Here is a 26,997-nt window from a genome sequence, read left to right as displayed (position 1 = left end):
ACAAAAATTAGACAGGCATGGTAGTGTGTGCCTATAGTCCCAGCTACTTAGGAGGTTAAGCAGGAGAATTGCTTGAACTCAGGAAGTGGAGGCTGCAGTGAGCCAAGATTGTACCACTACACTCCAGCCTGGGTGACAGAGGGAGACTCTGTTGAAAAAAAAAAAAAAGAAATAAAGATACAAAGAAAAAAAATTGTGAGAGACACATTTAGATCATGGAAATGCTCAGTCAATGCTATAATATCTAGTGTTGCTACTTTTGCTTTGTTGCCCAGGCTGGAGTGCAGTGGCACAATCACAGCTTACTGCAGCCTTGAACTCTTGGGATCAAGCAATCCTTCTACCTCAGTCTCCCAAGTAGCTGGGACTATAGGTGAGTGCCACTATGCCCAGTTAATTAAATATTTTTATTTTTTTGTAGACATAGGGTCTCACCATGTTACCCAGGCTGGTATTGAACTCCTGGCTTTAAGTGATCCTCTTGCCCCAGCCTCCCAAAGTGTGGGGATTACAGGTATGAGCCACCACACCCAGCCCTGGTGTTACTATGTTTATTATGACATTATAAACTCCTTGGAGTTAAGGGCTGGGTCTTATTAAAATCATACGTGACAATTCCTAACTTGTAGGCAATAGGTTGTGTTCCAAAAGTGTATAACTCAGAGCTTTTTTCCCATGGAGACAGCATCAGTTGGTTATTTCCCATGGTAAATCCAGAACTACCTATTTAAGCTACAAGACACCTCAAATATTGCACAATTGCAAGTTTTTAAAAACTCAGAAAACAGCCCCGATAGAATGGAAATACAGCAGGAGAAGCAGCTTTTGCAGGTTCTTTTCTATAAATGATGATAAAAAGCTTCTTGCTTGTGAATGGCCCTTGAAACTCTAAGGCAGGATTAATTAGAAGACCAAGAACAAGAGTTCACACTTCAAGATTCTGAAGGAGGCCTCTAGGGATGTTTAAGGACCTTTAAGACAGATGACTCTAGGTTTTTTAATTTGTTTAATTGCACTTAAAAATGTATAACTTTCCTTTGCCTTGAGCCAATTATCTGTAACATTGTTTCCATACTTATCCTTAAAGTATCATCTTCAGGCCAATGATTCTCAAATTTGCGACTTTAGGCCACATTTTTTTTTTTTAAATCTAACTCCTGGCTTGACATGTGCACTTGGCAATCTCATTCACATCTCAGATATTTTTTGTTTATGGCTTTTTTCAGTTTTTTTATTCTGTTATTTCAGATTTAACATGGTCAAAACAGAACTCTTGACCCAAATTTGCCTCTATCCAGGTCTTTCTTATCTCAGCAAATGGCACCAACACACTGGTTACTCACATCAAAACTTGGGAAATAGCTTTCTTTTTAATTCAATTTAATTTTGTTTTGTTTATTTTTGACATTTTCCTAAACATGTTTCTTACAATGCATATACGTATATATTTTATTTTATTTTATTTTGTGGAGACGGGGTTTCACCATGTTGGCCAGGATGGTCTCAATCTCTTGACCTTGTCATCCACCTGTCTCGGCCTCCCAAAGTGCTGGGATTACAGGCATGAGCCACCATGCCCGGCCTATTTTATTTTTTTTATTTTGAGATGGAGTCTAGCTCTGTTGCCCAGGTTGGAGTGCAAAGGCACGATCTCAACTCACTGAAACCTCTGCTTCCCAGATTTCAAGCGATTTTCCTGCCTCAGCCTCCCAAGTAGCTGGGATTACAGGCACATGCCTCCATGCCCCATTAATTTTTGTATTTTTAGCAGAGAGGGCATTTCACCATGTTGGTCAGGCTGGTCTCAAACTGCTGACCTCTGGTGATCCACCTGCCTTGGCCTCCCAAAGTGCTGGGATTATAGGTCTAAGCTGCCATGCCCAGTCCTAGCATAATTTGTATACATCAAATATGCCAGGCTTGTTGCAACATGGGGCCCTTGTATTTGCTTGTCAATATGCCAGGAAACTGCTCGTCACTCATGTCTCACATTCATTTCTCTTCCTCAGAAAAGCCTTCCCTGACCTTTGGCAGGGACTTCTAGTTGTCCCAGTATCCATTCTTCCCCTTTCCCACAGAAATAAAATCTACAAATAATTTTTTTTTTTTTTTTTTTTTTGAGACAAAGTTTCGCTCCTGTTACCCAGGCTGGAGTGCAATGGTGCGATCTTGGCTCACTGCAACCTCTGCCTCCTGGGTTCAAGCAATTCTCCTGCCTCAGCCTCCTGAGTAGCTGGGATTACAGGCACGCACCACCATGCCCAGTTAATTTTTTGTATTTTTAGTAGAGACGGGGTTTCACCATGTAGACCAGGATGGTCTCGATCTCTTGACCTCATGATCCACCTGCCTCGGCCTCCCAAAGTACTGGGATTACAGGCTTGAGCCACCGCGCCCTGCCTATAATTTTTATTTAAAAAAAAATTTGGAGGCAGGAACGGTGGCCCATGCTTATAATCTCAGCACTTCAAGAGGCTGAGGCGGGTGGATCACCTGAGGTCAGGAGTTCAAGACCAGCCTGACCAACATAGTGAAACCCCATCTCTACCAAAAATACAAAAATTAGCCAGGCATGGTGGTGTGTACCTGTAGTTCCAGCTACTCAGGAGGCTGGGGCAGGAGAACTACTTGAACCCAGGAGGCAGAGGTTGTGATGAGCCAAGGTCATGCCATTGCACTCCAAACTGGGCAACAATAGCAAGACTCCATCTCAAAAAAAACAGAAAAAGAAGTCATGAGGTATGGGGGATATATGTCATGTGGCCTCTTTGGTGTTCTGAATAAGAGTGTGGAATTAAGTCCCAAGCAGAGGTTGGCTGAACCATCCAATCCTGCAAAACTCTCCATTAAGAGGCAAGCCCCAGCCATCAACTTTATTTCCTTGTCAGAAGGCTCACATTTTGAGGATCATGAACAGAACAGGTAAAATCTTATCACCAGAATTCCAGAAACCAGGGCAAGGGGTTCTTCGAATAGTATCATCATTACTATAAAGAACTCCAGGCTGGGTGTGGTGGCTTTCGCCTGTAATCCAAGCACTTTGGAGGCCAAGGCGGGTGGATCACCTGAGGTTGGGAGTTCAAGACCAGCCCAACCAACTTGATGTAACCCTGTCTTAAAAAAGAAAGAAAGAAAGAAAACTCCAATATGAATCTTCACTTTGCCTGTTTTCATCAGGAAGGCTGAAAGAGTTCTGAGGTGCTAACTTGCTGCTGTAGTGGGTCTCTTCTCTGTTTCTGTTTGGATGGAAGGAGTATATCTATATTCATGGCCCACCTGGAAAGTGTAATTTTCTCTTACAGGTAAACAAATGATGATGAGGGAGGCTTAAGGGACAGGAGATTATGTAGGTGATAGTTTCTGGGCCACTTTCTGTTTTAACTACCTTTTTTATTTCCAGGTTTCCAATCATAAGACATTGATGTGCTCATTGACCTTGGACAAGGAACTTAATCTCCCAGAACTTTCATTTGCTCATCTGCACACTCAAGGGTTTGGGTTAGACTGTGGCTTAACAGTCTTCCAATTTTATTTTATTTTATTGAGACAGGGTATCACTTCGTCTTTCAGGCTGGAGTGCAATGACATGATCTCGGCTCACTGCAATCTCCACCTTCTGGGTTCAAGTGATTCTCCTGTCTCAGCCTCCTGAGTAGCTGGGATTACAGCACCCGCCACCACGCCCAGCTAATTTTTGAATTTTTTGTAAAGACAAGGTTTCACCTTCTTGGCCAGGCTGGTCTTGAAGTCCTGACCTCATGATTCACCCACCTGAGCCTCCCAAAGTGCTGGGATTACAGGCATGAGCCACCACACCCAGCTGTGAAATTCATTTTAACAATATATTTTATCCAAAATAGTATCACTTCATGTAATCAATATACGATTATTAATGAGATATTTTGCATTCTGTTTTTGATAAGTCTTTGAAAGCCAGTGTGTATGTTACTTACAGTGTATTTCTTTTTTTTGAGACGGAGTTTCGCTCTTGTTACCAGGCTGGAGTGCAATGGCGCGATCTCAGCTCACCGCAACCTCCGTCTCCTGGGTTCAGGCAATTCTTCTGCTTCAGCCTCCTGAGTAGCTGGGATTACAGGCATGTGCCACGATGCCCAACTAATTTTTTGTATTTTTAGTAGAGATGGGGTTTCACCGTGTTGACCAGGATGGTCTCGATCTCTTGACCTGGTGATCCACCCGCCTCGGCCTCCCAAAGTGCTGGGATTACAGGCGTGAACCACCGCACCCGGCCTACTTACAGTGTATTTCAATGAAACGCAGCCACATTTCAAGTATTCAGTAGCTGTAAATGCTTAGTGGCTACCATATTGGATTCTGTCAGTCTAAAACTACCACTCTTACTTATTTGTTCTTTCTTCTAAAGAGTTTATTTTATTTATTTATTTATTTGTTTGTTTGTTTGTTTGTTTACCTGAGAAGGAGTTTTGCTCTTGTCACCCAGGCTGGATTGCAGTGGCACAATCTCAACTCTCTGCATCCTCTGCCTCCTGGGTTCAAGAGGTTCTCCTGCCTCAGCCTCCCAAATAGCTGGTATTACAGGCGCCCACCACCACACTCGCCTAAATTTTGTATTTTTAGTAGAGATGGGGTTTTGCCATGTTGGCCAGTCTAGTCTTATACTCCTGACCTCAGGTGATCTGCCCGCCTTGGTGTCCCAAAGTTCTGGGATTACAGGCATGAGTCACTGTGCCCAACCTCTTCTAAAGAGTTTAAATACAGTTTATTAGGTTTTGGCAGTTTTCCTAAATTCTGTTCTGATGGACAGAGCTTGTTCTGGTGCCAGCAATATTTTTTAACCTAAAAATTATTTCTAGGTCTGGCATGGTGGCTAATGCCTGTAATCACAGCACTTTGGGAAGCCAAGGAGGGTGAATCACTTGAGGCCAGGAGTTTGAGACCAGCCTGGGCAACATAGTGAAACCCCCATCTCTACAAAAATAATAAAATACATAAATAAATAGTGTTTCTATAAATAACTCATTTAAAATTTTATTAATTCATTCATTTAAAAATTAGACCATGTGCAGTGGCTCACACTTGTAATTCCAACACTTTGGGAGGCTAAGGAGGGTGGATCACTTGAGGCCAGGAATTTGAGACCAGCCTGGCCATGGTGAAACTCTATCTCTACCAAAAAATACAAAAATTAGCTGGGCATGCTGGTGGTGCCTGTAGTCCCAGCTATACTCAGGAGGCTGAGGCAGAAGAATCACTTGAACACAGGAAGCAGAGGGTTCAGCAAGCCACAATCATGCCACTGCACTCCAGCCTGGGCAACAGAGTGAGATACTGTCTCAAATGATAATAATAACAACAACAACAGCCTGGCCAACCTGGAGAAACCTCGTCTCTACTAAAAATACAAAAATTAGCTGGGCCTGGTGGTGAGCACCTGCAATCCTAGCTACTCAGAATGGTGAGGCAGGAGAATTGCTTGAATCCAGGAGGCAGAGGTTGCAGTGAGCTGAGATTGAGCCATCGCACTCCAGCCTGGGTGACAGAGTGGGACTCTGTCTCAAAAAAAAAAAAAAAAAAAAGAGGCCAGGCGTGGTGGCTAACGCCTGTAATCCCAGCACTTTGGGAGGCCGAGGCGGGTGGATCACATGGTCAAGAGATCTATACCATCCTGGTCAACATGGTGAAGCCACATCTCTACTAAAAATATAAAAATTAGCTGGGCATGGTGGTGCGTGCCTGTAATCCCAGCTACTCGGGAGGCTGAGGCAGGAGAATCACTTGAACCCAGGAGGCGAAGGTTGTAGTGAGCAGAGATCATACCACTGCACTCCAGCCTGGGCAACAGAGCAGGATTCGATCTCAAAAAAACAAAACAAAACAAAAAACAATAGTGTGGCCTGGCAGGGTGGTTCACATCTGTAATCCCAGCACTTTGGGAGGCCGAGGTAGGTGGATCACCTGAGGTCAGGAGTTTGACACCGGCCTGGCCAACATGGTGAAACCCCATTTCTACTAAAAATACAGGAAGATATGTCAGGCCTGGTGGTGGCTGCCTGTAATCCCAACTACTCGGGAGGCTGAGGCAGTAGAATTGCTTGAACCCAGGAGGTGGAGGTGGCAGTGAGCTGAGATCCTGCCCTTGCACTCCAGCCTGGAAAACAAAACAAAACAACAGCAAAAAAACAATAGTGTGGAAATGCTGGCTCAAGGGCCTGACCTCATAGATGAAGTGGGGCTCCAGGCACAGGAGGAAGATTAACCTAACATCAGTTTCCTAGGTGGAAACTGCTGGGAGCTGAGTGCCACCTACCTCTCAGACTGCCCCAAGGCTATGACTGTGGTATGCTTCTCCTAGAAGGACACCCTGATGCACTCAGTTTTGTTTTTTTGTTTTTTGAGACAAAAGTCTAGTCTGTTGCCCAGGCTGGAGTGCAGTGATGTGATCTTGGCTCACTGCAACCTCTGCCTCCCAGGTTCAAGCGATTCCCCTGCCTTACCCTCCCAAGTAGCTGGGATTACAGGCACTCACCACCATGCCTGGCTAATTTTTTGTATTTTTGGTAGAGATGAAGTTTTACCATATCGGTCATTCTGGTCTTGAACTCCTGACCTCAGGTGATCCATCTGCCTCAGTGCTGGGATTACAGGCGTGAGACACCTTGCCTGGCCCAGATTTTCTTAAAGGAACTGAAATGACAGACTCCTGTCAGTGTAGCAGCTGAGCTGAAGGTTATCACTCAACTCCCTTATTCTCTGGCTCCTTGGCTAGGAAAAACAAGTGTTTGAATCAATTAATTTTTAGGATTATACTGCCAATACTCCTCCAATTGTCAGCCTGCTTGGGATCACAGAAACACATAGAGCAAAATAGACTGTTTCATTGAGTTTAAAATATTATCATTATTATTATTATTATTATTTTGAGACAGAATCTCCCTGTGTCTCCCAGGCTGGAGTACAGCGGTGAAATCTTTGCTAACTGTGACCCCTGACTCTCAGGCTCCAGCAATCCTTCCACCTCAACCTCCTAAGTTGCTGGGACTACACATGTGCACAACCATGCCTGGCTAATCTTGTATTTTTATTTTATTTTATTATTTTATTATATTGTATTTTATATTCCTCCCCTCCCCTCCCCTCCCAATATTTAGTCATCCTGGGCTGAAAGTAACTTTGGCATTGAATTTTAGTTAGAAGGTCATGTCCCAGCAGGAGAATGGGGCATTCAGGGATATAGAAAGCTGTGTTCTAGGTGGGTTTGTCCCAGTTTACATTTTTAGGGGCTGGAGAAACAGTTTCATCACGGTTTCTCCAGAGGCCCCGGTCACTTTTACAGTTTCTGAAGAGAGTGTGGGCAGCCAGGTGTTTATCACCAAATACTGAGCCCTGGTGTCCACCAAAAAGTCCAAAAGTTGATGTCCCACTATTATCACGACCTGGGACTCCATGTGGGAAATCTAGAGGGTGTTGATTGGGTCAGGAGGAACCCCTGAGCCCCATCATTCCTAGTCTTTGATATGTTCAATTTCAGAACTCTCAGCTATTCTGGGCATCTGGTGAGTGGGGAATGAGTTTCTCCTGCCATTAGTCATTTTAAGATATGGGCAGTTCAGGGCCGGGCGTGGTGGCTCATGCCTGTAATCCAAGCACTTTGGAGGCCAAGGAGAGTGGATCACTTGAGGTCGGGAGTTCAAGACCAGCCTGACCAACATGGTGAAACCCCATCTTAAAAAAATAATAAAATAAAAAAAAATATGGGCAGTTCAGCTACCTGGGAGGCTGAGGTGGGAGGATAGCTTGAGCCCAGGAGTTCTGGGCTGTAGTGCGCTGTGCTGATCGGGTGTCCGCACTAAATTCAGTATCAATGTGATGACCTCCCAGAAGCGAAGGACCAACAGGTTGCCTAAGGAGGTCGGAAACGCAGTAGGTCAGAACTCCCGTGCTGATCAGTAGAGGGATGGTGCCCGTGAATAGCCACAGCCTGGGCAATATATCGAGACCCTGTCTCAAAAAAAAAAAAAAAAAAAAAAAGGGCCATTTCTTTTCCAGTGGCCTTCCCGTGCACATAGTAAGTGCACTGGTTGAGGCCTACAGTAGAGTGTCCCCCATTATAGGTTTTGGGCCCTGGGGCTCCCCTTCCCACCCCCTCCCCTCCTCACTCTTCCCTACCCTTTCCCTTCCCTCTCCTCTTCTTTCATTTTGAGACACAGTATAACTCTGCTGAGCAGGCTGGAGTGAAGAGGCATGATCTCAGCTCAAAGCAACCTGACTCCTGGGTTCAAATGATTCTCCCACCTTAGCCTCCTGAGATTACAGGAGGAGTAGTTGAGATTACAGGCGTGTGGCACCAGGCCTGGCTAATTTTTTCTATAAAAGATGGGTATTTTTTTTTTTTTCTATAGAGATGGCATTTCACTGTGTTAGCCAGGCTGGTCTCAAGCTCCTGACATCAAGTGATCTGCAGTCTTGGCCTCCCAAAGTCCTGGGATTACAGGTGAGCCACTGCACCCAGAAGAGTTTAGTATATTAGAGCTTAATATATATCTATGTTAGGCTGGGCGTGGTGGCTCATGATTGTAATCCAAGCACTTTGGAGGCCAAGGCAGGCGGATCACCTGAGGTCAGGAGTTCGAGACCAGCCTGACCAACATGGTGAAACCCCATCTTTAAAAAAACAAATAAAAAGCAAACAAACAAAAAAAACCAATACATATATATATGTATGTATGTTAGGGTTCTCCAAGGAAATAGGACCAATAGGAAATTTAATTAATTAATTAATTATTTCAGATGGAGTCCAATGGTGCAATCTTGGCTCACTTCAATCTCTGCCTCCTGGGTTCTAGCTATTGTCCTGCCTCAGCCTGCCATATAGCTGGGGGCATGCACCACCATGCCTGGCTAATTTTTGTATTTTTAATAGAGACAGGGTTTCACCATGTTAGTCAGGCTGGTCTCAAATTCCTGACCTCATGATCTGCCCACCTTGCACTCTCAAAGTACTGGAATTACAGGCCTGAGCCAGCATGCGTGCCCTTACTTAGTTTTTTTAAGCTCATGTGAGTCTGAGATATCCCAGTTGAACAGGAGTTCCTTAGACTTGGTTCTATTCAGTTCTCTAATTGATTGTATAAAACCCACCTGCATGAAGGAGGGCAGTATGCTTTAGCCTATAATTCAAAAGTTTATCGCATCAAAAAATACCCTCACAGGCTGGGTGTAGTGGTTCATACCTGTAATCTCAGAACTTTGGGAAGCCAAGGGAGGGGACTTACTTAAGCCTACAAATTTGAGACCAGCCTGGGAAACATAGTGAGACCTTGTCTCTACAAAAACTTAAAAAATTAGCTGGGCATGGTGGCACACACCTGTGGTCTTAGCTACTGGCACCTGAGAAGTCAAGGCTGCAGTGAGCCATGATTGCACCACTGCACTCCAGCCTGGCTGACAAAGCAAGACCCTGTCTCAAAAAGTAAAGAAAATAAAAATATCCTCACAGACTCACCCAGAATACTGTTCAACCAAATATCTGAGCATCCTGTGGCCCAGTCAAATTCACACATTAAAATTAACTGTCACGGACTGGGTGCAGTGGCTCATGCCTGTAATCCCAGCACTTTGAGAGACCAAGGTGGGTGGATTGCGAGGTTAGGAGTTCAAGACCAGCCTGGCCAAGATGGCAAAACACTGTCTCTACTAAAAATACAAAAAATTAGCTGGGCATGGTGGCAGGCACCTGTAATCCCAGCTGCTTGGGAGGCTGAGGCAGATAATTGCATGAACCCAGAAGGTGGAGGTTGCAGTGAACTGAGATTGTGCCACTGCACTTCAGCCTCAGTGACAGACGGAGACTCTGTCTCAAAAAAAAAAAAAATTTACTGTCACAATATCCCTCTAGCCTTTTCCTATATATGTTATATATTTTCCATTATATAACATATATATAGCTACAAATCTATTTTTTTCTTTTTTTTTTTTTGAGACGGAGTTTCGCTCTTGTTACCCAGGCTGGGGTGCAATGGTGCAATCTCAGCTCACTGCAACCTCCGCCTCCTGGGTTCAGGCAATTCTCCTGCCTCAGCCTCCCAAGTAGCTGGGATTACAGGCACACGCCACCATGCCCAGCTAATTTTTTGTATTTTTAGTAGAGACGGGGTTTCACCATGTTGACCAGGATGGTCTCGATCTCTTGGCCTCGTGATCCACCCGCCTCAGCCTCCCAAAGTGCTGGGATTACAGGCTTGAGCCACCGCGCCCAGCCTATTTTTTTCTTAATTATTTTTATTTTTTATTGTTTTGGGAAAAGGGTCTTCTATCACTCATTCTGGAGTGCAGTGGTGCAATCTTAGCCCACTGCAACCTCCACCTCCCAGGTTCAAGCAATTCTCTTACGTTAGCCTCCGGAGTAGCTGGGACTACAGATGTGCACCACGATGCCTGGCTAGTTTTTTGTTTGTTTGTTTGTTTGTTTTTGCGATGGTGTTTCACTCGTTACCCAGGCTGGAGTACAGTGGTGTGATCTAGGTGCACCACAACCTCTGCCTTCTGGGTTCAAGCAATTCTCCTGCCTCAGTCACCCGAGTAGCTGGGACTACAGGCATGCACCACCATGTCCAGCTAATTTTCGTATTTTTAGTAGAGATGGGGTTCCGCCATGTTGACCAGGATGGTCTTGATCTCTTGACCTTGTGATCCACCTGCTTCGACCTCCCAAAGTGGTGCTGGGATTATAGGCATGAGCCACCGTGCCCAGCCTACTTTTTTCTTTTCTTTCTTTCTTTCTTTTTTTTTTTTTTTTTGGATAGATAGGGTTTCTCCATGTTGCCCAGGTTGGTCTTGAAATCCTGTACTCAAGCAATCCACTCACTCATCTGTCTGCCTCAAACTCCCAAAGTGCTGGGATTACAGGCATGAGCCACCACGCCCAGTCAGTCAATTTCTCTTCTTGCAGAAATGTTATTATACTATAAACATTGGCCTATAATTTCTTTTTTTCAATCAGAACACTTTACAACTTAATAAGGGTCAGTCTTCCTCCAAATATGGTTCTTCAGACTCATTCAATATGGGTGATTTTTAAGCTAAAGACTATTGGCCAGGCATGGTGACTCATGACTGTAATCCCATCACTTTAGGAGGTTGAGGCAGGCAGACTGCTTGATCTCAGGAGTTCAAGACCAGCCTGGGCAATGTGGCAAAACCCTGTCTCTGCAAAAAATAAAATAAAGAAAAGCTGAATGTAGTGGTGAGCACCTGGCTGCAGTAAGCCATGATAGCACCACCGAACTCCAGCCTTGGTGGAGTTCAATTGAACCAGACCCTGTCTCAAGATAAAAAAGAAAAGAAAAGAAAAGAATTTTCACAATGTTACATTTCTTCAATTATAGAATGTTTAGCAACAAAGAGGCACTAATAGGTCCAGCTCAGCTCATGCCTGTAATCCCAGCACTTTGGAAGTACGAGGTGGGCAGTTCACCTGAGGTCAGGAGTTTGAGAGCAGCCTGGCCAACATGGTGAAATGTTGGCCTCTCTCTACTAAAAAAATACAAAAATTAGCCGGGCGTGGTGGCGGGTGCCTGTAATCTCAGCTAGTTGGGAGGCTAAGGGAGCAGAATCACTTGAACCTGGGAGGTTGAGGTTGCAGTGAGCTGAAATCGTACCACTGCACTCCAGTCTGGGTGACAGAGCATGACTCTATCTTAAAAAAGAAAAGAAAAAGGTCCTAATAATTCCAACTACTTCCATCCTTCTGGGGTACTTTCTATGAGTCTTTTTGAGATGAACATGTCCTTTTTTTCTGGCAGGGTTTCACCATGTTGGTCAGGCTGGTCTTGAACTCCTGATCTCAGTGATCCACCCGCCTTGGCCTCCAAAGTGCTTGGATTACAGGCGTGAGCCACCACACCTGGCAGAGATGAACATATGTCAAAAGGAAAACTTAAAAGCCTAATTCTCCATAAAAAATCCAATTGCCAAGAATAACTATGTGCTTGGAAGTTCATCACTTTTTGTTGTTTATTTTTTCCCCTAGTTCCATCAGAATTATTCATCATTTTTATGCCTTATGGAAAAGTGAGAAAAATGTTCCTTTGTTTTTTGCGATGGAGTTTCGTTCTTGTTACCCAGGCTGGAATGTAATGGCGCGATCTCGGCTCACCGCAACCTCCGCCTCCTGGGTTCAGGCAATTCTTCTGCCTCAGCCTCCCGAGTAGCTGGGGCTACAGGTGAACGCCACCATGTCCAGCTAATTTTCGTATTTTTTAGTAGAGACTGGGTTTCACCATGTTGACCAGGATGGTCTTGATCTCTTGACCTTGTGATCCACCCACCTCGGCCTCCCAAAGTGCTGGGATTATAGGCGTGAGCCACCGCACCCGGCCAAAACGTTCCTTCTTATTTGCCCTTCAGGTAGTTTTTAGGTAGAAGATGTCGTTAGTATCACAGGAACCAGGACTCAAATCCAGTTTCTGCTACATACCAGCTGCATGGCCTGGGGCAATTTTCTCACTAACTTTCCAGAGTGCAATTTCTTCCTATGTAAAAATGGGGATTTTGTAATATTTACCACCAAGAAATTGAGGAGTTGTAATGATTAGAGATAAATTATTATAGATAAGGTGTAACGGTTCATGTGTGTAATCCAAGCTCTTTGGGAGGTAAAAAGATTGCTTAAGACCAGGAGTTTGAGATCAGCCTAGGCAACATAGAAAGACTCCCAACTCTACTCCCCCAACCCCCTCGCAAAAAAAAAAAAAAAAAAAGGCTGAGCACCATGGCTCATGCCTGTAATCCCAGTACTTTGGGAGGCTGAGATGGGCACATCACCTGAGGTCAGGAGTTTTGAGACCGGCCTGGCCAACATAGAGAAACCCCATCTCTACTAAAACACGAAAGAAGCCAGGTGGGGTGGCGCATGCCTGTAATCTCAGCTACTTGGGAGGCTTAGGCAGGAGAATTGCCTGATGCTGGGAGGTGGAGGTTGCAATGAGCCATGATCACCCTATTGCACTACAGCCTGGGCAACAAGAATGAAACTCTGTCTCAAAAAACAAAAAAATGCACAACTAGCCCATTGCGGTGGCACATATCTGTAGTCCCAGCTACTCGGAAGGCTGAGGTGAGAGGATCACTTGTGACCAGAAGGTCAAATGACAGTGAGCTGTAATTGCACCACTGCACCTCAATCTGGGTAATAGAGCAAGACCCTGTCTCAAAACAAAAAAAAAAAGAAAGAAAATAAAAGAAAGAAAGGAAGGGAGGCTGGGCATAGTGGCTCATGCTTGTAATCCCAGCATTCTGGGAGGCTGAGGTGGGAGGGGATCACCTGAGGTCAGGAGTTCGAGACTAGCCTGACCAACATAGTAAACTCCCGACTCTACTAAGACTACATTATTAGCTGGGCATGGAAGCAGTTTCCTGTAATCCCAGCTACTCAGGAAGCTGAGGCAAGAGAATTGCTTAAACCTGGTAGGTGGAGGTTGCAGTGAGCTGAGATCGGGCCACTGCTCTCCAGCCTGAGTGAGAGACTGAGACTACGTCAAAAGAAAAAAAAAGAAAAAGAAAAGAAAGAAAGAGAAAAAGTCTTCAAAAAAAGAAAAAGAAAAACTGGATCAAATATGTCTTCAGAAAAAGAGAAAGAAATAAGTATAATTAAAATTCATAGTGAAATTCTTAGTACTTTGACAAAAATGGTGAAAAAGATGGTATCTGCTTTTAAATTGGGTAACACAGAGCTAGGCTTCTGTTAGTTCCCTTCCATTCCTGGTGTTTGCTGGGAGCAAACACTTCCCCAATGCTTGTGGATAATTTGGAGATTAGACTATTATTTTTCTATAATCCTATTATTTTCATATCCCTGTTTTCCTTACCCAAGGTGATGTAATACTCGGCCATCTGCTCCCCTTCATATAAAAGCTACCTCAAGTCCTAGTTTATCTGAGAAGCCTCTTCCAGGGCCCAGCGGGGAGGGTCCCCTGAGAGGTGGTATGCCTGGGGGATGGTGCAAACGCCATGCCAAGCAGTGTGACCTTCAAATTATTATAGTACAAATCACTTTATGGAATAAGCCTCCATTTGCCTCCATTTTTGGGCACTGCAAATGATTTCTTCAATAAAAAGATTTAAATCATTTGCAGTGCCTGAAAGAAGCTAAATGATTGTATTTCAACAGGAAGCTCTGAAGTGAAATATTTATCCTTCCTTTATTTGGTAGTCTCTTTAACGCTTTATTTATAAAGAGATTTATTTATAAATAAAGATTTAAACTTCAGCTGGGTGTGGTGGCTCACGCCTGTAATCCCAACGCTTTGGGAGGCTGAGGCAGGTAGATCACAAGGACGGGATTTCGAGTCCAGCCTGGCCAAGGTGGTGAAACCCTGTCTCTACTAAAAATACAAAAATTAGGTGGGCTGATGGGCACTTGTAATCCCAGCTACTTGGGAGGCGGAGGCAGGAGAACTGCTTAAACCCAGGAGGTGGAAGTTGTAGTGATCTGAGATCTCACCACTGCTCTCTAGCCTGGGTGACAAAGCAAGACCCTATCTAAAAAAAAAAAAAAGTTAAACTTGGGAGGCATGGTGGCTCAAACCTGTAATCCCAGCAGTTTGGGATGTGGAGATGGCAGATCACGAGGTCAAGAGCTCAAGACCAGCCTGGCTAACATGGTGAAACCCTGGCTCTACTAAAAAATTAGTCAGGCGTGGTGGCACGTGCCTGTAGTCCTAGCTACTTGGGATGCCGAAGCAGGAGAATCGCTCAAACCTGGCAGGTGGAGGTTGCAGTGAGGTGAGGTCATGCCGCTGTACTCTAGCCTGGCAATAGAGTAAGGCTGCCTCTCAAAAAAAAAAAAAAGTTAATCAGGTATTACAAGTTTAACTTTGTGTGTGCGTGTGTGTGATTCACCTGCACCTATCAAATAGGAATAAGGGCCAGCTGCATAGGCTCACGTTTATAATCTCCACACTTTGGGAGGTCGAGATGGGAAAGTTGCTTGAGACTAGCTTGGGCAACACAGCAAGAACCCTGCCTTTTTTTTTTTTCTTTGAGACAATCTTTAGCTTTTGTCATCCAGGCTGGAGTGCAATGGCGTGATCTTGGCTCACTGCAACCTCTGCCTTCTGGGGTTCAGGCAAATCTCCTGCCTCAGCCTCCCCAGTAGCTGGGATTACAGATGCCCGCCACCATGCCCCACTAATTTTTGTTTTTTAGTAGAGAATGGGTTTCACCATGTTGGCTAGGTTAGTCTCAAACTCCTGACCTTAGGTGATCCACCTGCCTCAGCCTCCCAAAGTGCTAAAATTACAGGCATGAGCCACCATGCCTGACCCCGGACATAAAGAGTGAAAGGATAGACAATGGAGACTCCTTATAACAGTGAGGGGATAGGAGGGGTGTGGATGATGGGAAATTCCTTAATGGGTACAATGTATGATGATAAATTACTTAATGGGTACAATGTATGTTTTTCAGGTAATGGAGACTCTTAAAGGCCTAACTTAACCACTAGGCAATCTACTCATGTAACAAAGTTGCACTTATACCCCATGTATTTATACAAATTAAATAAAATATAACATTCTTTCTTAAAAACAGTAACATGAGGAAGAAACAGAAGGCTACAATTCTACTGGGTCCTACTTAAAGCCAGAGATATAAAGGAAGATGAGGCCAGGCGCGGTGGCTCACACCCGTAATCCCAGCACTTTGGCCGGCGGATCACCTGAGGTCAGGAGTTTGGGACCAGCCTGACCAACATGGAGAAACTCCGACTCCACTAAAAATACAAAAAAAAAAAAAAACTACTCGGGAGTGGTGGTGCATGCCTGTAATCCCAGCTACTCGGGAGGCTGAGGCAGGAGAATCATTTGAACCCGGGAGGCAGAGGTTTCGGTGAGCTGAGATCGAGCCATTGCACGCCAGCCTGGGCCATAAGAGCAAAACTCTGTCACAAAAAAAAAAAAAAAAAAAAGAAAGAAGAAGATGAAATACCTCTGGCCAGAAAATACTTGTAGTTAGCATTCAAAGCAAAGGTTTTGCCTCCAAGGCCAGGCATGGTATCTCACACCTGTAATCCCAGCACTTTGGGAGGCTGAAGCAGGTGTATGACTTGAGCCCAGGAGTTTGAGATCAGCCTGGGCAACATGGTAAAATTCTATCTCTACCAAAAATATAAAAATTAGCCAGTCTTATAAGGTTGTTTCAAAATAAATAAATAAATTAGATTAAAAAAATTTTTTTTACAAGAATTTAAACTCCATACAATCCAATTATTCAGAAAGACTTTACTAGGGACAGAAAAGGGACATACACAGGATATCTTTTTTAAAACGTTGTCCAGGCGCGGTGGCTCATGCCTGTAATCCAAGCACTTTGGAGGCCAAGACGGGTGGATCACCTGAGGTTGGGCGTTCAAGACCAGCCTGACCAACATGGTGAAACCCTGTCTTATTTAAAAAAAAAAAAAAAAAAAGCAAAATGTTAAATAATAACTGTATAAACAACAGAGGGCAGTAACTTGCTGCTGGAGATTTTATTTACTTAATTTTGCATTTTATTTACATATATCCCTAGTAATGAATTAATCAGAGAGAGCAAAGGAGTTAGTTTCATTAAAATGACCATGCCAGGGTGGGCCAGTGGGAGGGGAGGTGGGGAGGGATAGCCTGGGGAGAAATGCCAAATGTGGGTGAAGGGGAGAAGAAAAGCAAAGCACACTGCCATGTGTGTACCTACACAACTGTCTCGCATGCTCTGCTCATGTACCCCAAAACCTATAATCAAATAAAAAATTAAAAAAAAAAAAAAATGACCATGCCAGTACTTGGGCGGCTCACGGCCAAACATGGGTGAATTTCACTTTCTTGTTTTATTCAATGTATAAGTTACAAATAGCTTAAGATGAGCATCACTGGCTTCCTATTTCATTATTGAAAGAACTCACAAGCCACTAGGCAGCACGTCTTGGGCCCTGATTCATAGAATTTTGGCCCCTGCCTCAAGCTGAGACTGTCCAAGTGGAGATTTCAAATGTGTCATGAGGTTTCCCAGCCAAATTCCTCTTGCACCAACTTGAAAACTCACTATAAAAATAGCCCTTACTGAGGGAGCCTGACCTGTGACAAAGATTTTCTAGCTGGGAGCAGGAACAGGAAGGCTGCTGTTTTTCTTTTTGAAAAATCTGCTTTAATGTCTCTATGATGTGGATTTGCTTTTAAGATTGCATTTTAAAAATCACCCGTATAACTTGAGTCTCCTGATTGAGAATAAAGTTCCTCACTTCTTGGTTCCCTACGGGAGTTAATCCTGGGCCAGATATAGGGTCGAAAGAAAAGGAAAGAGAGAATTCTCTTTTGTTTACTTAGGGAATAAATGTCAGTACAGTGTCTCTCTAGGAAATTTGGAAGATTTCTAGGAAAATCCTGGTGATTAAGAACCCTGGGGTTGGTTTGTGTTCGAATCCTTACTGGAAGGACTTTTAGAAGTTAAGATAAGGTTACTGACAGTTTTTGAGGCTGAGTGTATCAAAAATTTAAGAAATAGCAAACAGCAAATTTTCTAGTGTAGTTTATTTCCTTTTTTAATGTTTTGAACACTTTTAACACAAGGGGAAACAAACTATGAAGCCATATAATTACGTATTCACCAGGTAATAATATATAATTTATTAGGGAGTATGAATGCACAGCCTCTATAGGTATGTGAGCTGGTAATGAGACACAATTTTTTAACTTTAGACTTCCTTCCTGTGTGTGTGTCTTTGGGATTCTGGGTATAACCTCTCTAAGCGATCACGTCAAAGGTCTAAATCTGATGCCTTTGACGAATGTGGAGTTGGGGCCAAATGTCTCTGCCTGTGACATTCCCTTCCTGGCCCTGCCTGCTACCAGCTGGGTGACCTTGGGCAGGGAGCTAGCTTCTCTTGATATCACAGCCCCAAAGTGTAAAATGCCACATTGATACCTACCTCATGGTTTTGGAGAATTCCAAGTAACTCATATTGACCATTTGACCGAGTGCTTTTGTGTTAGTAAATGCTCAGTAAAGGGTGAGTGTGGTGCCTCACGCCTGTAATCCCAGCACTTTGGGAGACTGAGGTGGGCAGATGACCTGAGGTCAGGCGTTCAAGACCAGCCTGGCCAACATGGTAAAACCCTGTCTCCACTAAAAACACACACAAAAAAATTAAATTAAAATGCTCAATGAACATTAGGTAGAATTGGTCACTATTTTTTTTTTTTTTTGAGATGGAAAGAGCGTGCCACCACCCCCAGCTAATTTTTTCTATTTCTAGTACAGATGGGGTTTCACGTGTTAGACAGGATGGTCTAGACCTCCTGACCTTGTGATCCACCTGCCTCAGACTCCCAAAGTGCTGGGATTACAGGAATGAGCACCTGGTCCGAGCTGGTCACTATTATTAGAGCTAAGACTTAATGTCTTGGCCTAAGTTTACTCAACTGGTCTGTCTGAGTCACTGCCACACCCTGAGTATTCATTCTCTATTCATTCATTCAACACCTGTTTATTGAATGCTTACTTTTAGCTTTTTACATTTTTGTTTTACAAATACCACTTCTACATTAGGAAACTAGCAAGAAGCAGAGAAAAAAAACATCACCCATGATTCCATTTATCACAGGTTTGAAAGAGTAGGTAAATGTAATATATTACCTTCTTTTTCTCTGTGAACTCCTCCCTCTACTTTTTGTGTGTTTCTTGTTTTTCTTGAGTTGGAGTGTCAGTTTGTTCCCCAAGCTGGAGTGCACTGGCCCTGGCTCACTGCAACCTCTGCCTCCCTGGTTCACGTGATCTTCCCGCCTCAGCCTCCTGAATAGCTGGGATTACTGGCGTGTGACTCCATGCCTAGCTTATTTTTGTATTTTTAGTAGAGACAAGGTTTCACCATGTTGGCCAGGCTGGTCTTGAACTCCTGACCTCAGGTGATCCACCTGCCTTGGCCTCCCAAAGGGCTGGGATTACAGGCGTATGCCACTGTGACCAGACCCACAATATTTTTCATTTTTTAAAAATTAAGTTGAGATCATAGCAAGTGTTTATTTGTTTTTTAGAGGGAGTTTTGCTCTTGTTGCTCAGGCTGGAGTGCAATGGCGTGATCTCAGCTTACTGCAAACTCCACCTTCCAGGTTCAAGCAATTCTGCCTCAGCCTCCCTGTTTTTTAATCTCATGCTTTTTTTGGTTTGTTTGTTTAGCATGTTAGCATAATACTTTTCCAATTTCATTAAAAAGTCTTGGTGGGGCGTTGTGGCTCACGCTTATAGTTGCAGCACTTTGGGAGCCCGAGGCTGAGAGACCACCTGAGGTGGAAAGTTTGAGACCAGCCTGACCAACATAGAGAAACCCTGTCTGAAAAAAAAAAAAGAGAAACGCTGTCTCTATTAAAAATACAAAATAAGCCAGGCATGGTGGGTGCATGCCTATGATCCCAGCTACTTGGGAGGCTGAGGCGAGAGAATCACTTGAACCTGGGAGCTGGAGGTTGTGGTGAGCTGAGATTGTGCCATTGCCCTCCAGCCTAGGCAACAAGAGCGATACTCCATCTCAAAAAAACAAAAAACAAAAAACAAAAACAAAAACAAAAAAAAAGAAAAGAAAATTTCAGCTCTGAATGTACTGCCTCCTAATCAGTTTCCTATTGTTGGGCATTAGTATAATTTCCAGGTGTGTTTTTCTTTTTCTTTTTGTTTTGCTATTAATAAGTAAAAGTGAGATGAATACTTCTGTATCGATCTTGATCCTTATTTTAGATAATTTCCCTTTCATTCCTCACATTTCTTGAGTGCTTCCTGTGGTCAGGTGCTGTGCTGTGTGCTGGGGATAGAGGAGGTAGGGCTGAGATAGATGTGATCTTTGCTTTTGCAAGTTCATATCCTAAGGGTTGGATGGATACGAAATGTGCAAAGAAGGCCAATACTTGCAGATGGTGCTGCGTACTACCAAGGAAAGAAATAGGGTGTGTGACAGAGAGTACCTGGAAAGGGCACTAGCCAGCTTTTTTGGGCAGGGAGGTCAAGGTAAACTTGTCTGAAGAGATGAGACAGGCCAGGAAAATCAGGGCAGGGGCCAGGGTAAGGCAAATGTGGTGCCGAGAGCTTCAAACACACACACACACACACACATTATTTTTTGACAGATTTTCACTCTGTTGTCCAGGCTAGAGTACAATGGCTTGGTTTTGGCCCACTGCAACCTCTGCCTCCCAGGTTCAAGTAATTCTCCTGCCTCAGCCTCTTGAGTAGCTGGGATTGCAGTAGAGCTTCAAATTTAAGGAGGGACTCACTTGCAGGCTTGTGCAAATGCAAAGTTGGCTTTTGCATGATGCTGGGAGTAGGTGCCTCCTTAAATTTTGCACCCTCAGCAACTCCATCACCTGTCACTTTGCTAGTTCCAACTCTGAGGGAACACCTGCAGGAAAGGCATTCCAGGCAGAGGGAACAGCAAGTGCAAAAATCCAGAGGCCAGAAAGGCTTGGTGTGTTTCAGGAACAAAAACTTGGTTCTCATGACTGAAATGGAGGGGGAAAATCCTAATGGAACCACAGAGGCAGAATCACCAAAAGGAAGAAGAAAAAAATATTGGAAGTTATGAGAGTTGCTCATGTTTGATTTAAATTTAAATGTTATTTTATTGAGATAGAGTCTCACTCTGTACCCCAGGCTGGAGTGCAGTGGCATGATCTAGGCTCACTGCAACCTCCACCTCCTGGGCTCAAGTGATTCTCCCATGCCACCCTCCCAAAGTGCTGGGATTACAGGTGTGAGCCACTGCTCCCCACCTCAAGCAATTTCTTAGTTTTTTTTTTTTAGACAGAGTTTTGCTGCTGTTACCCAGGCTGGAGTGCAATGGCGTGATCTCGGCTCACTGCAACCTCCGCCTCCTGGGTTCAGGCAATTCTCCTGCCTCAGCCTCCCGAGTAGCTGGGATTACAGGCATGCGCCACCATGCCCAGCTAATTTTTTGTATTTTTAGTAGAGACGGGGTTTCACCATGTTGACCAGGATGGTCTTGATCTCTTGACCTCGTGATCCACCCGCCTCAGCCTCCCAAAGTGCTGGGATTACAGGCTTGAGCCACCGCTCCCGGTCTTAACTTCTAACATAGAAATAATTAACCCTCAAAAACACTCAGTGTTGACAAAGGGTGGTGTGAGGACACAGAAGGTATCAGAGTATCATTGGCAGAAACTTCCTGGAAAGGAACTTAACAGTCTGTATCCAAAGACTTAAAATCGTTAATAGCCTTTTCCCCAATAATTCCACCTCTGGGAATCTATCCTGAGGAAATCTGCCACAATCGGAGTGCTTTTTTTCCATTCCCCTTAGGAAACAGTCTCATCTTGCCCAGGCTGGAGTGCAGAGGCACCATTATGGCTCACATCAGCCTGAAACTCCTCGGCTCAAGCAATTCTCCCACCTTAGCCACCTAAATAATTGGGATCACAGGTACAGTCTCCACGTTCACATGCTTAGTTGAATAATATTTTGACTAATAAAGAAAAAGAAAGAAAGGTAGTGCCAGAGAGGTGCCCAGTTGCTCAAGCAATTTCTTTTCTTTTTTTTTTTCTTGAGACAGAGATGGCCCAATCTCCACTCACTGTAACCTCCACCTCCCAGGTTCAAGCGATTCTTCTGCCTCAGCCTCAGGACCACATAGCTGGGATTATAGGTATGTGCCACCACGCCCGGCTTATTTTGTACTTTTAGTAGAGACAGGGTTTCTCCACATTTGTCAGGTTGGTCTTGAACTCCTGACTTCAAGTGATCTGCCCACCTCAGCCTCCCAAAGTGCTGGGATTACAGGTGTGAGCCACTGGGCCCGGCACTCAAGCAATTTCTTACTCGTCTAATTGAAAAAAATTTTTTTAATTTTTTGTAGGGATTGGGTCTCACTATGTTGCTCAGGCTGGTCTACAACTCCCGAACTTGAGGATCTTCCAGTCTCTGCCTCCCATTATTGGGATTACAAGCATGAACCACCACACTCAGATGGCTTTCTTTTCTTTTTAAACAGAGTCTTGCTCTGTCATCCAGGCTGGAGTTCATTGGCATGATTTTGGCTTGCTGCAACCTCTGACTCCCAGGTTCAAGCAGTTCTCACTTCTCAGCTTTCCCGATTAGCTGGGACTACAGGTGTGCGCTACCATGCCTCGCTAATATTTGTATTTTTTTGCAGAGACGGGGTTTTACCATGTTGGCCAGGCTAGTCTTCTGATCTTAAGGGTTCCACCCACCTCGGCCTCCCAAAGTGCTGGGATTCAGGTGTGACCCGCCTTCTCTCTCTCTCTCTTTTTTTCTTTTTTGAGACAGAGTCTCGCTCTGTTGCCAGGCACCAGGGTGGAGTGCAGTGGCGCGATCTTGGCTCACTGCAACCTCCACCTCCCGGGTTCAAGCAATTCTCCTGCCTCAGCTTCCCGAGTAGCTGGGACTACAGGCGCTCGCCACCACGCCCAGCTAATTTTTGTATTTTTTAGTAAAGACGGGGTTTCACTATGTTGACCAGGATGGTCTTGATCTCTTGACCTCATGATCCGCCCGCCTCGGCCTCCCAAAGTGCTTGGATTACAGGCGTGAGCCACCGTGCCCAGCCGACCAGCCTTTTCTCTTTCTTCTTCCCTTCTCCCTGCCTTCCTTCCTCCTTCCCTTCCTTCCCTCTGCCACTCAGGCTGGAGTGCTGTGGCAGGATCATAGGTCACTGCAGCCTCGACCTCCTGGACTCAAGTCATCCTCCTGTTTCACCCTCCTGAGTTCCTGGGACCACAGGCATGCACTACCACGCCGGCTATTTTTTGTAGTCCCCATCATTTAGAACAGGCAGAATCCTCCCGTAGTGAGGGATTGGTGGCCATAAGCAAGGAGCCCAAGGTGGAGGGAGTATGCATGTGTGTGGAAGTATCAACTCCTCATAATCTTCAAGTACTTTTGGTAAGAATTTTTGATTATACAAGTGAAGTATAAAAATGCTTTCTTTGCAACATAAAATGGTAGGTCAAGTTGGGCGCGGTGGCTCATGCCTGCAGTCCCAGCTACTCCAGAGGCTGAGGTGGGAGGATCGCTTGAGCCTAGGAGTTCTGGGCTGTAGTGTGCTATGCCGATTGGGTGTCTGCACTAAGTTCGGCATCAATACGGTGACCTCCTGGAAGCGGGGGACCACCAGGTTGCCTAAGGAGGGGTGAACCGGCCCAGGTCAGACACGGAGCAGGTCAAAACTCCAGTGCTGATAAGTAGTGGGATCGCGCCTGTGAATAGCCACTGCATTCCAGCCTGGGCAACAGAGCGAGACCCCGTCTCTAAAAAAAAAAAAAGATAGGTTAAGACTCCTCATGCAAATAGGGTTTTTAGACACTTGTTCGAGGAGCTTCTGAGCCCACCTTTTAAAAAATGTGTATGCAGGCCGGGTGCGGTGGCTCACACCTGTAATCCTAGCACTTTAGGAGGCCAAGGCGGGCGGATCACCTAAGGTCAGGAATTGGAGACTAGCCTGACTAACACGGTGAAACCCGTCTCTACTAAAAATACAAAATTAGCTGGGCATGGAGGCCCATGGCATGCCTGTACTCCCAGCTACTCAAGAGGCTGAGGCAGGAGAATCGCTTGAACCTGGGAGGCGAAGGTTGCGGTGAGCGGAGATTGCACCATTGCACTCTAGCCTGGGTGACAGAGTAAGACTCTGTTTCAAAAAAAAAAAAAAAAAAAGCTGAATATGGTGGTTCATGCCTGTAATCCCAGCACTATGGGAGGCCGAGGCAGGTGGATCACCTGAGGTCAGGAGTTCAAGACCAGACTGGCCAAGATGGTGAAACCCCATCTCTACTAAAAATACAAAAAAAATTAGCGGGCGTGGTGGCGGGTGCCTGTAATCTCAGCTACTCGGGAGGCTGAGGCAGAGAATTGCTTGAACTCGTGAGGCAGAGATTGCAGTGAGCCGAGATCGTGCCACTGCACTCCAGCCTGGGCGACAGAGTAAGACTCCGTCTCAAATAAATACATAAATAAAGTGTATGTGTATGCATTCACATTATACATCAGATGCTTTAGGAAATTTTTTTCCCAGGGGGCAATGTCAGGGGGCAGAGGGTCAGGTATGCCTCCTCTATCCAGCTTCTTTTTTTTCGCCTCCCAAGTAGCTGGGATTACAATCATCTACCACCATGCCCGGGTAATTTTTGTATTTCCAGTAGAGACAGGGATTCCCCATGTTGGCCAGGATGGTTTCGAACTCCTGACCTCAAGTGATCCACCCACCTCGGCCTTGCAAAGTGTTGGGATTACACGCCTGAGCCACTTCGCCCGCCCCCCAGCATCTTTCTCCTGCAGAAGGCGGCCAAGCGTCAGGGTGAGAGGACTTCAAAGCACATTTCACATTGCAGAGGACAGGGCTTAGTGGTCGTCGGTACTCCCTTTCCTTCTATCATTTAATTTTTTTCATTGTGAAGAAATAGTAGAAGGTGCCAGGACTCGATGGGCACATTTCAGGTGGAGGCTGGAAAGGTGGATATCCACCTCTCGATCTTACTATTTTCACTTTTTCCCCTCTAGACCGAAGGAAGGCGGGCGCACGTGAATGCAAGGGCACGCCTATGTGCGTGCGCACGCCAGGGCACCAGCCCCCGAAACCGCAGGTCTTTGATTGGACCCGCATTTACACCTGACTGCCCGGCCCCCGGGGATCCGGTGCTTTCCGGGAGAAAAGTGTGTGGCCGCGGTAGTGGAGATCCCCTGTGCCAGGATTCGTCACCGCGGTGCCCAAACCTCGGCACCTCCCACGAGCCTGGGGACATGGGGGGCGGGGCGATCTGCTATCGGCCCCACCCCTCTCGACCCCGCCCCCGCCGACAGGCCCCCCGCCCATCTCCCCAGGCCCAGCGGGCGTCGGCACCACCCCTCGCTCCCAGCATGCCGTGCGGCAGCGGCGGCGCGGCGGGCGGAGCCGGGAGGCGGGGAAGCAGTGGCTGTGTGAGCTTGAGAAGCAGCCGCCACCGCCTCTTCCTCGCTGTTCTCGTCCTCCGGGGCTCCGGCGTCGTGGGCTGCGCACGGTCCTGGAAGAGACGTCGCCTCCCCTTCATCCGCCTCTTTCTCACCGCGCCGCTCCCGCCTCCTCGTCCTGCGCTGCTGGCTCAGGCGGAACCCGGAACGGCCGTCCTCCTCCCCCGCCCTCCGCCGCCTCCTCCTCCTCCTCCTCCTACTCCTCCTCCTCCTCCTTCTCCTCCTCCTCCTCCTCCTCCTTCTCTTCGGCTTCCTCCTCAGCCCCGGGCCGGAGTGGGGTGTCGGCGGCGGCCGGTTCGGGCGGTGACTCGCGCTTCTTTGGGCGGCGGCGCTTGGCCATGTCGTGTCGGGGAAGGTAATGAGCCGCAGAGCCCCGGGGTCTCGGCTGAGCAGCGGCGGCGGCGGCGGCACCAAATATCCGCGGAGCTGGAATGACTGGCAACCCAGGTGGGTGACCGGCTCGGGCCCCAGCCCCGACCTCCCGGGCTCCGCCTCTGGCAGGCCGAGGCCTAGGGCCGCCGGGCTGGGAGGCGCGGCCTAGGCCCTCCACCCCACGGAGCCGGGCGCGGCTTCCTGGGTCTCCTCCGCCTCGGCTGGGGAAGGAAGGCCGCGGGGAGGCAAGGCCTAAGTGTCTCCCCTCCCTGCTTTTTCAGCCCCAGGCTCCGGGCGGTGGCACTGGCCTGGGGTCGGGACCAGGAGGTGAGAAAGAGGCGGGGGTGGGGGGCATTCCAGTTACCGTTTCCCTCCACCCTGAGCTGGAAGATCCTGCGAGTCCGGGACCCCTCCCTGTTACTCATTCACTTCCTCGGTGCCTCACTCTTTCAGCCGCCACGTGAGAGACCTTCTAACCTGTGTTCCTTTCTGTGACCCCCACGTGTTAATATTGAAAAAAACCAAAACAGAACTCCAGCTAAGGCATTGCTCTGACTTTAGGCAGGGCATTCATTAGTGGAGCATGAAATGACATTGTGTGACTGTTGATGGGATCGACCCACTCTGGTCTTGGGAGATGGAAGTTTTCCCTAAGTGCAAGGCCAATTACTCTGGTGAACCGTAATTCATACCTGGACACTTGAGTGAACTGTTTTGGCACCCGCTTAGAAGACTAGAGAATTTCCTCTTTTATGGAGGATGTGATCTCAGACCGTTTTGGGGGCTTAGATTTGGATAGATTAGGAACATTAACTTTTTAAATAAATGCAATTTTCCTGTCTTTCTCTGATCCCTTTGGGGGGTAGTTGGGCCTAATTTAGCACTGATTTATTCCAACCTCTCTTACTAAATAAATGCTTGTATTCAGAGTCTGTTCGGAATTTAATTCAATGCTTAGGAGAACTCCTTAAATGTATATAAATATATTTTAGGGATAATTGATTCATGGAACTCGCCTATTTTGGAGCACAATTGTATTATAATTGTCCAGAAACTGGCCAAATAAATGTAGAATGCACAGGTTATTGGGAAGTCCTTTGGTTTCCTGATAGGTACATGTAATTCCAGTAGTATTTGGAAATGATTTGGTAAGATGTTAGAATGTAATATTTGAAGACTTGTTAGAAAAATCCATAAAATTATCTTTGGCTAATGGGTGGTACACCCCTTAGTCTATTTAATATGCCTTCCCAAATACTATATAACTAGATGACTTTAATAATTAGTGTCTGAGTCTAGAATTGAGATGTTTAGTCGTAAAAAAAGTTTCATAGCTATAGCCTTGTCTTGCCTTGTACCACTTGTTTGTGAGTGCTTTAAATAAACTTAGTTGATTTTTAAGAGTATTTTTTCTATAATTGATATTTTTAGTTTTGCCTTTTTATTGAAATGTGTCAAATTTGATTTTATTTTTTGGCATCTGACAAAGTAGGTGGTAAATGAACTTGAATTTGACAATGGATTTTCTATTTTTTTTTTTCAGTATTGTGATCAGTATAGTATATAAGAGAATTCAGTAAGAGGAATAGTGCCATTCAAATAGTCCTAGAGCTTTTGGAAAAGTATAAATTGTAGTTTTTAGTTCTA

General features: G+C 45.6%; 1 protein-coding gene and 1 long non-coding RNA gene across 4 annotated transcripts in view; one reads left to right on the top strand and one right to left on the bottom strand.

The window, feature by feature from the left end:
* The window catches only part of LOC128929197 (uncharacterized), a 33,716-nt gene extending 14,977 nt beyond the window's left edge, over positions 1–18,739 (bottom strand). The window contains exon 1 of the long non-coding RNA XR_008475263.2: positions 18,649–18,739. This is a non-coding gene — a long non-coding RNA (uncharacterized LOC128929197). The remainder of the gene's footprint in view (positions 1–18,648) is intronic.
* A 6,200-nt stretch (positions 18,740–24,939) lies between these two features.
* The window catches only part of SMG1 (SMG1 nonsense mediated mRNA decay associated PI3K related kinase), a 113,712-nt gene continuing 111,654 nt past the window's right edge, over positions 24,940–26,997 (top strand). For all 3 annotated transcript variants that reach the window (XM_078344780.1, XM_002755938.7, XM_078344781.1), the window contains exon 1: positions 24,940–25,425. In XM_078344780.1, coding sequence (XP_078200906.1) covers positions 25,337–25,425 — 89 coding nt within the window. In that variant the 5' untranslated portion in view covers positions 24,940–25,336. The remainder of the gene's footprint in view (positions 25,426–26,997) is intronic.

The sequence above is a fragment of the Callithrix jacchus genome, chromosome 12, assembly GCF_049354715.1.
Source record: "Callithrix jacchus isolate 240 chromosome 12, calJac240_pri, whole genome shotgun sequence".
NCBI classification, from domain to species: Eukaryota; Metazoa; Chordata; class Mammalia; order Primates; family Cebidae; genus Callithrix; species Callithrix jacchus.
This window is presented reverse-complemented; position numbering and strand designations above follow the sequence as displayed.